The sequence below is a fragment of the Ipomoea nil genome, unplaced genomic scaffold, assembly GCF_001879475.1.
Source record: "Ipomoea nil cultivar Tokyo-kokei standard unplaced genomic scaffold, Asagao_1.1 scaffold0480, whole genome shotgun sequence".
Classification (NCBI taxonomy): Eukaryota; Viridiplantae; Streptophyta; class Magnoliopsida; order Solanales; family Convolvulaceae; genus Ipomoea; species Ipomoea nil.
This window is the reverse complement of record NW_017616908.1, coordinates 3,639,460-3,650,185: the sequence shown is the minus strand read 5'-3', so window position 1 is coordinate 3,650,185 and position 10,726 is coordinate 3,639,460. Positions and strand designations below refer to the sequence as shown.

Below are 10,726 nucleotides of genomic sequence, written 5' to 3'. Positions count from 1 at the left end.
TGGCTTATGCCTTATGGACTGTGGTTTATTTTGTTTGGCAATGGCAGTGTTGGTTGGTATCTTATGTTTGGTTTTTGGTTTTTGGTTGTTGGCTTATGCCTTATGGACTATGGTTTATTTTCTTTGGCAATGGCAGTGTTGGTTGGTATCTTATGTTTGGTTTATGGTTTATGGTTTTTGGTTGTTGGCTTATGCCTTATGGTCTATGGCATACGGTTTATCAACATCCAATTGCTTTGCAAACATACAGACCACAAAAAACATAACATCCATTACTAATATTTAGACCATAAATACATAACAATCTGCAAACATACTAACCACAAAAATCATAACATCCATTACTAACATTCAGACCATAAATACATAACAATCTGCCCAAAGTTATGGCCATATACTAACATTCTGGCTAATAACATTCTAATCATAAAAAATACATAACATTCTAAACAGTACCCAAACATTTAGGTTAATTTGTAGCAAAACATTAGATCAGTAGCAAAAAAAAAAAAAAAAATACATTGTAGTAGATGTCAACACTAATTTAGACTTAATAGTAACCAAACATCTTCAATCCAGGTTTAGAGGGTCGTCCTTGGTGTTACTGAATTTGGACCTTAATGTGGTTGTGGATCTTGTCCTACGACGATATGAAGTGTTTGCCACTGTTGAGGTCTTCCTTGATGTCATTTGTGGTCCAGACTGAGACAAAGGTTGTTGTTCTAGCTGAGTGGTGTCAACTCCAATGTCTGGCTGAGTGATTGTTATTTCTTCATGCTGAGGTTGAACTCCAATTTGAATGTCAAACAAAGATGCTACTCTTTCAGCTTCATTCCAGAAATGTTGAATTTCCTCTATGATTGATCCATCGGTGGGAGGCACAGCAGTAGGCACATCAGCAGTTACAGGCACAACAGTAGGCACATCAGTAGTTGGAGGCACAGCAGGAGGCACACTGGCAGTTGGAGGCACAACAGGAGGCACACTGGCAGTTGGAGGCACAGTAGGAGGCACACTGGCAGCAGCAGCAGCAGTTTTCTTCTTTGTATTCCTTCTTTTTTGATTCACCTACATAGCAAGAAATTGAAGGAATGAATTTAAAGTATTCATTAAAGGCACAACAGTAGCAGAAGTAATCATTACCTGTGTTTGTGTTCCACTCATATTTTCAGGGCATGTTCTTGTGTTATACCCTCTTTTATTGCACTTCCTACAATGCTTAATCATCACACTAGGGTTGATATGTGTCCCATCTTTGGTTATCTCTTATCTGCTCATCTTTCTCAACTTCTTTGGTCTCCCAGGCTTCCTTTTATAGAGTGGAGGCAGTGGTGGTTCCTGGGTTGACTTGGGCCACTCTTTAGGACCAGCTATTGGGTGTATCCTCCCACTATAAGTATTCAAGTATGTGTTGATTGAATAGCAAGGGTGTACATACTCATGCAAATGACCATTTTCATGTCTCATCCTTATGGCACACACCACATGTTTACATGGTATCCCTGTCAAGTCCCACTTCCTACAACTACAAGTACGCCTGAAAAGATCAACTCTATGCTGCTCTAACACCCCTATCCCTGCCATGCACTTAATCTCAAACAGATTTTCATCACTCTGGACCCCTAAACAACCACCAGCAGCATGCTCAACATTTGCAATCTTTTTCATAATGTTAGGGCAGAAAGGTCCGTTCCATTTTAAAGCTTTTTGCCTATTTTCAAATATTTTACACATCAACAATTTTCTAATACTTTCAGCAGAAGAAATCAGAGGTTGTTCCCTAGCATCTAAAATCATGGCATTGAAACTTTCAGAGATATTATTAACTAATGCATCACATTTAGCATAGGGTGTGAAATGGGACCTTGACCACTCTGAAGGGTGCTTATCTCCTAGCCATTTATATGCCTCCACATCTACATTCTTCAATTTAGTCATACCATCAGTGAAAGTGTTGACAGTTGTTGCCTTTGCTGCTGCCCATAATGCATCCTTGATAGCTTTGCCCATAAATCCTGCTACCTTCATGTTGCCATGAAGATGCCTCACACAGAATCTGTGTGAGGCATTTGGTAGCACACCTTCAAATGCAGGAAGAAGGCCTTTCTGTTTGTCTGCAAGTATAAAAGCAAAGTAAGTTTCTGAATGAGCTACAAGAACCAAACAAGAATTTGAAAAGTATAAAAGCAAAATCAGTAACCTGAAATAAATGTTAATTGTTCTTCTGCTTCCCTTGTGATCTCTAAATCTGTCTTAAGCAACCGCAAGAACCAGCTCCAAGAGTCTTTGGTTTCTCCTTCAACAAATGCATAGGCCAGGGGGAAGATACTATCATTCCCATCTATTCCCACAGCAGTTAACAATTGACCTCCAAATGTGTGTTTTAAATGGCAACCATCTACACCAATCATGTTTCTACAGAACTTGTAACCCTCCTTAGAAGCCTCCCAAGAGAAGTACATTCTCATAAATCTTGGTTTTCCAGCATACAACAAATCTGTTACCTTCACACGACATGTAGTCTTTGGGTTAGTTCTCTCAATCTCCAATTTGTAGTTCCAAATTTTGCTGAAATTCTCTATAGCCTCTCCTTCAATGGCAGCCTTGGCTTTTTTCATAGGGCTATATGCTTGCTTCTTACTGAACTGAAATCCCTCATCAGATTTAACCTGATCTCTAAATTCAGCAGTTGACCAGTTGCTGTTGTGCCCAATCTCCTTCATCCATCTCTTTGCAACCCTTGTTGATTTCACCATTTTGTTCTCATACACCCATCCACAACCATCATGGTCTTCATGAAAACTTGCAATTCTCCAGGACAATTCATTTTTCACTTTCCACACATTTATTTTAAAAGGGCAGCCAGGTTGTGTACATCTAACACACATCCTACTCTTGTCATTTTTAGTGAACTTCAATTCCTTGCCATTACCAAATGCATAGCTGTGGACTGCATCTCTAAATTCAGCCTTACTTGCAAATGTTAGTCCAATTGAGAACTTAGGGATTTTAACCTCTGTTCTTGCCTTATACATTGGCCACTTATACTCCTATTGATCATCACTATCTTTCCCACTATCCTCATCAGATAAATGCAGACCATCCCCAGTCCCTACCTCAATTATTGGTTCACTTTCAGTCACTTTCCCATCCTGGCTTTCTCTTACTCCTTCAAACTTCACATTAGGATCTATATTGCCCTCAAAGTCTATGTCATCATTTTCCATACTGTCTTCACTGAAGTCAAAATACTCAAAATCTTCATTAGACTCTAAGTCACCATCACCTACTACTGAAGGGTTACCCTCACCCTCACCTACCACCCAGACCTCAACTTCCTTGGGAAACATTCCAACATCACATATTGCCCAACAGTCACTATCATTTACTAATTCAAATAAGGTACCAGTCCCAGTAGGTGTGAAAAATTTGAATTTGTCTAACATGTTATACCCTAATTCCTCCACTATCTCCCTTAAGGTTATCATCCCCCACAAATCTATGCTCAAACTACAACACTGAAGTACCCCTCCAACATATCCTAAACCATGTGTTTTAAGGCAACCACCATGTCTTAACTTGAGATTGAACTAAGCATTGTGGTTTCCTCCATCTATTTCACAAGAATAAAATTAAGTAACAAATCTGAGTATGGTTTCTAGGAGAAGAAAAAAGGCAGTCAAAAAGCTAAATGCACAAGTTTCTGCTAACAAACACAGTTGTGATCCCCACCATATGGATATAAATGTTGGACAGAAACCCAACAACAAGCCAAAGGCATGTGGTCCACACCTCAATAAGACAATTAGTACACATAACAATTTTTTTTGGGATAACATAACTCCACAATAAATATTCATATCTCTAAAGCATCAGGCCCATACATCTACCACCCAAATGCATATAAATATTCAGAACTTCACATTCTCAGCCTTAAAGTGAAACATTCTCAGCCTTAAAGTGAAACACTCTCAGTCATTGTCAATAAAGTGGAACAACAACCCCACAATACAAAGCAAACAATCATCAAATACTACGCAACTGGACAAAATCACTAAAAAAAATCCATACAGACATGCTCCAATCACACAAACAAGCGAAATAGGCATTACAAACATAAACATTGACCTATTCATACTCCAATCACACAAACCACATCAACCCATAACAAATAAACAAAAAAATCAAATTTTACCTAGGGTATTGTTGTTTTCTTCTCCGACACGATCCATCTTGCTTCGTCCCTTCGTACTAGCTTTCGGCGTTCAATGATTCGTCCTACGTTTCCAATTTCTTCAATATAGATGCGAATTCGTTTGCGATTTAGCTAGGGTTTGGTGGTTTTGGTTCGATGGTGTCTAAGGGTTTCTTGGTTCGTCTGATTGTCGCATATACTTTGATGACTAGGGAGGGTTTATAAGACCAAAGTCAACAAATGAAGGATGTGGACGACTAGCACTTGAAAGGACGTAAATGCCCTTCGACTTCACGGTAATCTAACAGCTAATGTAACGATGGACCTAAATTGTCCACCTTTAGAAAAGTCTGGGTTCAATGTGGGTAAATTAATTAAACCGGTCAAAATGTATCCAATGCCCAATAAATGTAGGACCAAAAGTGGAATTAACTCAATACAGAAAATATATTCTCATCTGGTATCAGTTAGCCAGGGGTTTCTTTTCCAACATCCATGTTCCTCACTTCGTAGAAGTAGCCGATGACATCAAACCAAGATACATCGTATCAGAAGTGGTCCGGTCAACGACGTGACGTTGATGATCCGTGTCAAATTTGTAACGGTTTTGGCCACACGAGAGCCAATTGTGTTTGGCGTTATAATGATCCGTGTCAAATTTGTGACCGTTTTGGTCACACGGGAGCCAATTGTTTTTGGCGCTATGATGATCCATGTCAAATTTGTGACCGTTTTGGTCACACAGGAGCCAACTGTTTTCGGCGTTATTCAGGGGCTCCGGGTTTTCAGGCTAATGTGGTCGTCTCTGGTTATAATGGTGATTCCAACGGTCTTCATCAGTGGTTCCCTGACACTAGTGCTACAAATCATGTAACGCCTGATTCTTCTTTGATGACTTCTGCGATAAGTTATGATGGCCCGGAGACTCTGCGAGTCGGCAATGGTACAAGTTTGCCTATTGTTAATGTTGGTTCTGCTTCGTTAGCCACTGATTCGATGTCTTTTAAGTTACATGATGTTTTGCATGTCCCTGGTCTCTCTTCTTCTCTATTATCTGTCCATCGTTTTGCAAAGGACAATAATGTTTTCTTTGAGTTCCACCCTCTTTGTTTCTATGTGAAAGACATTTTGACCAAGAAGGTTCTTTTTAAGGGACATGCGTCTGGGGGTCTCTACACATGGCCTGCGTCTTCTGCTTCCCCTGCTGCATTTGTTGCTGCACGGTCCTCTTACGTTTGGCACATGCGGTTGGGGCATCCTCATTCTCGAGTCTTACGTAAAATTTTAGCATCTTCGTCTGTTGGTACATTTAATTCTAGTGATATTCCCAATGTCTGTTCCTCTTGTCAATTAGGAAAATCTTCTCGTTTTCCTTTGTCTCGTGTCGAAACTACTAGTACGCATCCTTTAAAATTAATTTATTCAGATATTTGGGGCCCTGCGCCATTACTTTTTGCGTCTGGCTTTAAATATTTTGTGTTGTTTGTGGATGATTACACTCGTTATATGTGGTATTATCCCATGCGTGCTAAATCTGATTTGTATGCTATATTTGATAAGTTTCGGTCACTAGTTGAACGTTCCTTTTCTCGCAAGATTATTTCTTTTCAATCTGATTTAGGGGGAGAATATAAAAAGCTTGGTTCCACTCTTGCGTCCTTAGGTATTCGTCACAGGCAATCATGTGCGTATACTCATGAACAAAATGGCAGGGTAGAACATAAGCATAGGCATGTTGTTGAAACGGGACTAGCATTATTGGCTCAATCCTCTGTTTCTTCTCGTTTTTGGGATTATGCTTTTGAAACTACGGTTTATCTAATCAATAAAATGTCCACTCATGTCTTATCTGATAAATCTCCTCATTATCTTTTGCATCGGTCTCCTCCATCTTATTCATATCTGCGTGTTTTTGGGTGTTTATGCTTTCCAAATCTGCGTCCCTATAATCGCAACAAACTACAGTTTCGGTCATCCCCTTGTGTCTTTCTAGGATATCCTCCATCTTTTCGTGGCTATCGTTGTTTAGACACTAACACTAACAAGATTTTTATCTGTCGCCATGTGCGATTCGATGAGGCTGTCTTTCCTTTTGTTGCCTCTGTGGATTCGCAGGTTTCAAAACCACGCCCGGAGCCGTGGGGTGTTGCACCAATTGTTTCTGGTGGTGATCCGACTATTGTCACGGCTCGTGACCTTCCTACCGCGCCCATAGTCGCTTCTGACCACCACCGCCAGCAGTCTGCTACTGCCGAGCCCGTGACCGAGTCCGAGCGGACAGTCACAGACCAGCCGCCTGCTCGGCCGAGGGGTCGACCCCGTGGTTGATCCCGTCCCGCGCCCTCGCCCGTTCGGTCTCATACGATGAATACGTGGAGCTCGGGACCTCATGATCATGTTGCTCTATCTACTGACATACTACTGAGCCTACATGTTTTACTCAAGCGGTCAAATTTCCTGAATGGCGGGATGCAATGGATTTGGAATTTAATGCCTTGGTGCACAACAATACATGGAGGCTTGTTCCTTTTAAATCAGGTATGAATGTGGTTGGCTGTAAGTGGGTGTTTAGAACCAAGAGGAAAACTGATGGTTCGGTTGAACGTTACAAGGCTCGTTTGGTTGCCAAGGGATTCAATCAGGTTGCTAGTGAGGATTTCTTTGAGACCTTTAGTCCCGTGGTTAAACCGACTACGGTACGTCTTCTTTTATCCTTAGCTATTTCTCGTGGATGGACTATTCGACAGTTGGATATACACAATGCTTTTCTAAATGGCAATCTTGCTGAGACGGTTTATATGCGCCAGCCCCCTGGTTATGAAGACAAAACGATGCCCGGACACGTTTGTCTCCTTCAACGTTCTTTATATGGGCTTAAGCAAGCTCCCCGTGCTTGGTTCACTCGTTTGCATGATTTTCTGGTTTCTGCTGGTTTCTCACCTTCCAAAACGGATGTCTCCCTATTTATATATTCACATGGCAATACTCGTCTATATTTTCTGGTTTATGTGGATGATATTTTGGTTATGGGATTTGATCCGGCTCATGTGACTGCTCTTATTGACAAGTTGGCTCTTGAGTTTAAAGTTCGTGATATGGGTGCGCCCTCGTTCTTTCTGGGTATTGAGACCGTTCCGTTGTCTGATGGCATGCTTCTATCTCAACAACGGTACATGAAGGATATTCTAAAATGAGCAGGTATGGTTGATTGCAAGCCCGTGGCTACTCCGGTTTCAACCACGAAGGCCGAGACTGATGTCGTGGTACCATACGCTGATCCCACTTAGTATCGCAGCTTTGCAGGTGCTCTGCAATATCTTACGGTAACTCGACCTGATCTTTCCTATGCAGTCAATCGTTTGTGTCAGCACATGCACTCTTCCTCTACTGCGGATTGGGCGGCTCTCAAGAGGGTGTTACCGTATATAAATGGGACACTACATCTTGGTCTTAAGATTATGTCTTCTCCTTCTCTAGATATTCATGCATATTCTGATTCGGATTGGGCTGGCAATCCTGATGATCACAAATCTACTAGTGGTTTTGCTGTATTTTTGGGGACCAATCTTGTCTCATGGGTTTGTCGAAAACAACGTACTGTGGCTCGTTCATCAACTGAGGCTGAATACAAAGAACTGGCTGATGTCTCTGCAGAGGTTACTTGGCTCGTCTCTCTGATGAAGGAAATCGGGTTTGCGCCACCTTCTGTGCCCAAACTCTGGTGTGACAATCTGGGAGCTACTTATCTGTGTGCTAATTCGGTGTTTCATGCTCGCACCAAGCACATTGAGATCGACTACCACTTTGTTCATGATAAAGTCGCGAAGAAGGAATTACAAGTCAATTTTATTTCTACCAAAGATCAGATAGCGGATATTTTTACTAAGTCTCTTTCGTCTGTACGTTTTAATTTACTCCGTTGCAAGCTCAATGTTTTGGCTGACCAACCTTGTGCTTGAGGGGGAGTATTAGGACTCTATTATCCATATTAGACTAGGACTATATTATCCATATTAGACTAGGACTATATTATTCGTATTAGACTAGGATTATATCTAGCATCTCTATATATTCGCTCCCTGTACTCTCAGACATTATTATTGAATACAGAAAATATATTCTCTTCATGCAAGGCAAATCGCTCCACCGTAGCCTTTGAGTTGGCCTATGAAGGCTCGTCATTGGCTAAATTTGTCTAGAATTAATTTGGTCCATGCAAGTTGGCGAGTTATGGGGACTATTTTTTTTTTTTTTTTTTCAATAATTAAGATCAAATCTAATTAAATTTAAATTTAAAGACCAAAAACAAAACAATCAACTTATTTACTTTCCTCACGAGACAAATGTGAGAGATACGATGTTTCGATGTATATATATGGATTATTTGTATATATGCCTACGAGTTTGAATAGGAATTTTCGATTCCCAATTTCCCATTGATTAATGTTATGTATACTCGTATGTACGTGTATGTGTATATTTGGCAATATTGTCAGATGCGTGCATGGCTACAAAACCATTCACATGGGTATGTTGGCATGGATTAGATCATCTTCTTCTTAAACAAAAAAACAATAATTATTTTTACATTAAAAAAAAATCTTTTTACATGTAAGATCACGTGATATGATGTTTCTCGTCCACTGCATACATATATATGTATGTCGAATAGTTTTTCATCCACCATCTTGAATATGTATGTAAAGTTATGCATGTTTTCACAAAGTTGCTACCTATTGTTTTGTCAAAAATTGCATGCAGATTATGTTTTTTGGCCAAGAATGTCATCCACTGATTCGTAAACATAATTTGCATGTAAATGATGATTTTTGTAGATCATATTTTCAATTGCAAAACGTGAATTTAATGAGCTCGCACTTGACGGGAGCAATTATTTAGGTGGTGATCGAGGTATATCTAGCGTTCAAGAAATTAAATCAAACTATTGTTATTAAATCACAAAGCACCGATGCCCAGACGACGAGCTCTCATTTTTCTTACGTCACCACCTAAATCATGACCTTGAAAATGAGTATCGTATTGAAAAAGATCTCCTTGCGTTATGGAAGTCCCTGAAGGACCGTTTCGACTAGCAGTTATCAATTGTCGAGGAAGAGGTCGCGATTGAGGTTATAATTGAGGTGGTAGAGGTAGAGGCAACAACAATGAGTTTCAAGCCCAAAATAATAAGCGGAGTGAACTTATAAATAATTGTATTGAATTCTTTTGTTATTTAATTATCATGTGAATTTATAAATAAGGGGAAAATGCAATTTTAATCCTTCAATTGTTCTTTACTAGCTATTTTAATCCCTAACTTTTTACTGTTACAATATACGTCCCAACTGTACGTACTCTTCGAAAAAGTTACAGTTTTAACCCCCGTAGTAACAAAATTATTAAACTCTATTAAAATTTTATTTAGTACATGTGTATTTTAGTACTTTTTAATAATTCTTCTATAATATTTTACTTAATTAACAAATTATTATGCAAATGAAGATGGCAGGGACAAACAGGTGAATCCAGAATTAAGGACAAGAAGTGAAATGTTGCATATGTTGTATGGTAAAGTATTTCATGATTGAACTGGACATCTCTTCACAGGATCCTATGCCTTTTCTATACTTAGATTAGATTGGAGTATTTGTTTCTCATGAATTACTCATGCTTACAATTCATTAATTCAAGCTATATCTCTGTTGTTAAAATTGCAATGCATGTACTCTCTCATTTTATCCTCCTCGCTCAGCTGGGCCAAAACATACCTCTTCACCTGCGTTTCTATCTCTAATATGACAAAAGCTTGTGTGAGATCAATTTGTGACACAGGTCGAATCTTTTATTACATGGGTCAACATGTGCATCTCACGTCTCCGCCTCATCGTTTCTCTCTCTTTGTTTTTGCCATAAGATTGATTTTCCATCTCATCCGCTCACGCGATTCTCTGCTTCCTTGCATCTCCGCCACTCACCGTCTTCGTCTCTCTTGCCTCCACTTCTGCCACAGCCTCCCAACTCCGATAAGTTTTACAACTCGGCTAATGAGAATTTCTCTCATTCAAATCCCTAATACTCTACCAAGAAATGATTTCTATCAATGTAAAAACATAATCTCTACCCAGAAATTCTTCCAGGGATCATATATAAGTTTCAGAATAATACTTAAATAATATAAAGGAATAAGCTAGGTTCAAATTAGCCACTAAACGTAACATGAAAATGCAAATTAGGCCACTGAATAAAATAAAGTGCAATTATGCCACTAAACACTCCAAAAAGTGCAATTTCCAAAAAAAAAAAAAAAGGTACAAAACGACGTGGTTTTGCACCAGGGCGCACAATACAATGTGCACCCTGGTGCACGATATAAATTGTCGCATTCCCTACAATCATTATTGTGTGGACCATGGTCCACTCAAGTTGTGTGGACCATATTTTGTATACTGTAAAATAATGTACATTCAGTACAAAAATAATGTACATTCAGTATAAAAATAATGTACATTGTGTTCAGGGGATGTACATTAT

At 39.5% G+C, this 10,726-nt stretch overlaps 2 protein-coding genes across 2 annotated transcripts; both read right to left on the bottom strand.

The window, feature by feature from the left end:
* Positions 1-570: 570 nt before the first annotated feature.
* Positions 571-1,164, bottom strand: LOC109173408 (salivary glue protein Sgs-3-like). The gene is made up of 2 exons (XM_019322637.1): positions 1,144-1,164; positions 571-1,068 (listed from the first exon to the last, which is right to left on the bottom strand). Exons 1-2 carry the CDS (start codon positions 1,162-1,164, stop codon positions 571-573), a joined length of 519 nt encoding a protein of 172 aa, XP_019178182.1.
* A 102-nt stretch (positions 1,165-1,266) lies between these two features.
* LOC109173407 lies at positions 1,267-3,035 on the bottom strand. The gene is made up of 2 exons (XM_019322636.1): positions 2,201-3,035; positions 1,267-2,114 (listed from the first exon to the last, which is right to left on the bottom strand). Exons 1-2 carry the CDS (start codon positions 3,033-3,035, stop codon positions 1,267-1,269), a joined length of 1,683 nt encoding a protein of 560 aa, XP_019178181.1.
* Positions 3,036-10,726: the final 7,691 nt, after the last annotated feature.

Excerpts from the sequence above, each read along its gene's own strand:
- LOC109173408 (XM_019322637.1), bottom strand. The coding sequence starts at position 1,164 with ATGAGTGGAACACAAACACAG. Across the intron at positions 1,069-1,143 it reads TGAGTGGAACACAAACACAG|GTGAATCAAAAAAGAAGGAA; the intron begins GTAATGATTACT and ends CTTGCTATGTAG.
- LOC109173407 (XM_019322636.1), bottom strand. The coding sequence starts at position 3,035 with ATGTATAAGGCAAGAACAGAGGTTAAAATCCCTAAGTTCTCAATTGGA. Across the intron at positions 2,115-2,200 it reads ACAATTAACATTTATTTCAG|ACAAACAGAAAGGCCTTCTT; the intron begins GTTACTGATTTT and ends TTATACTTGCAG.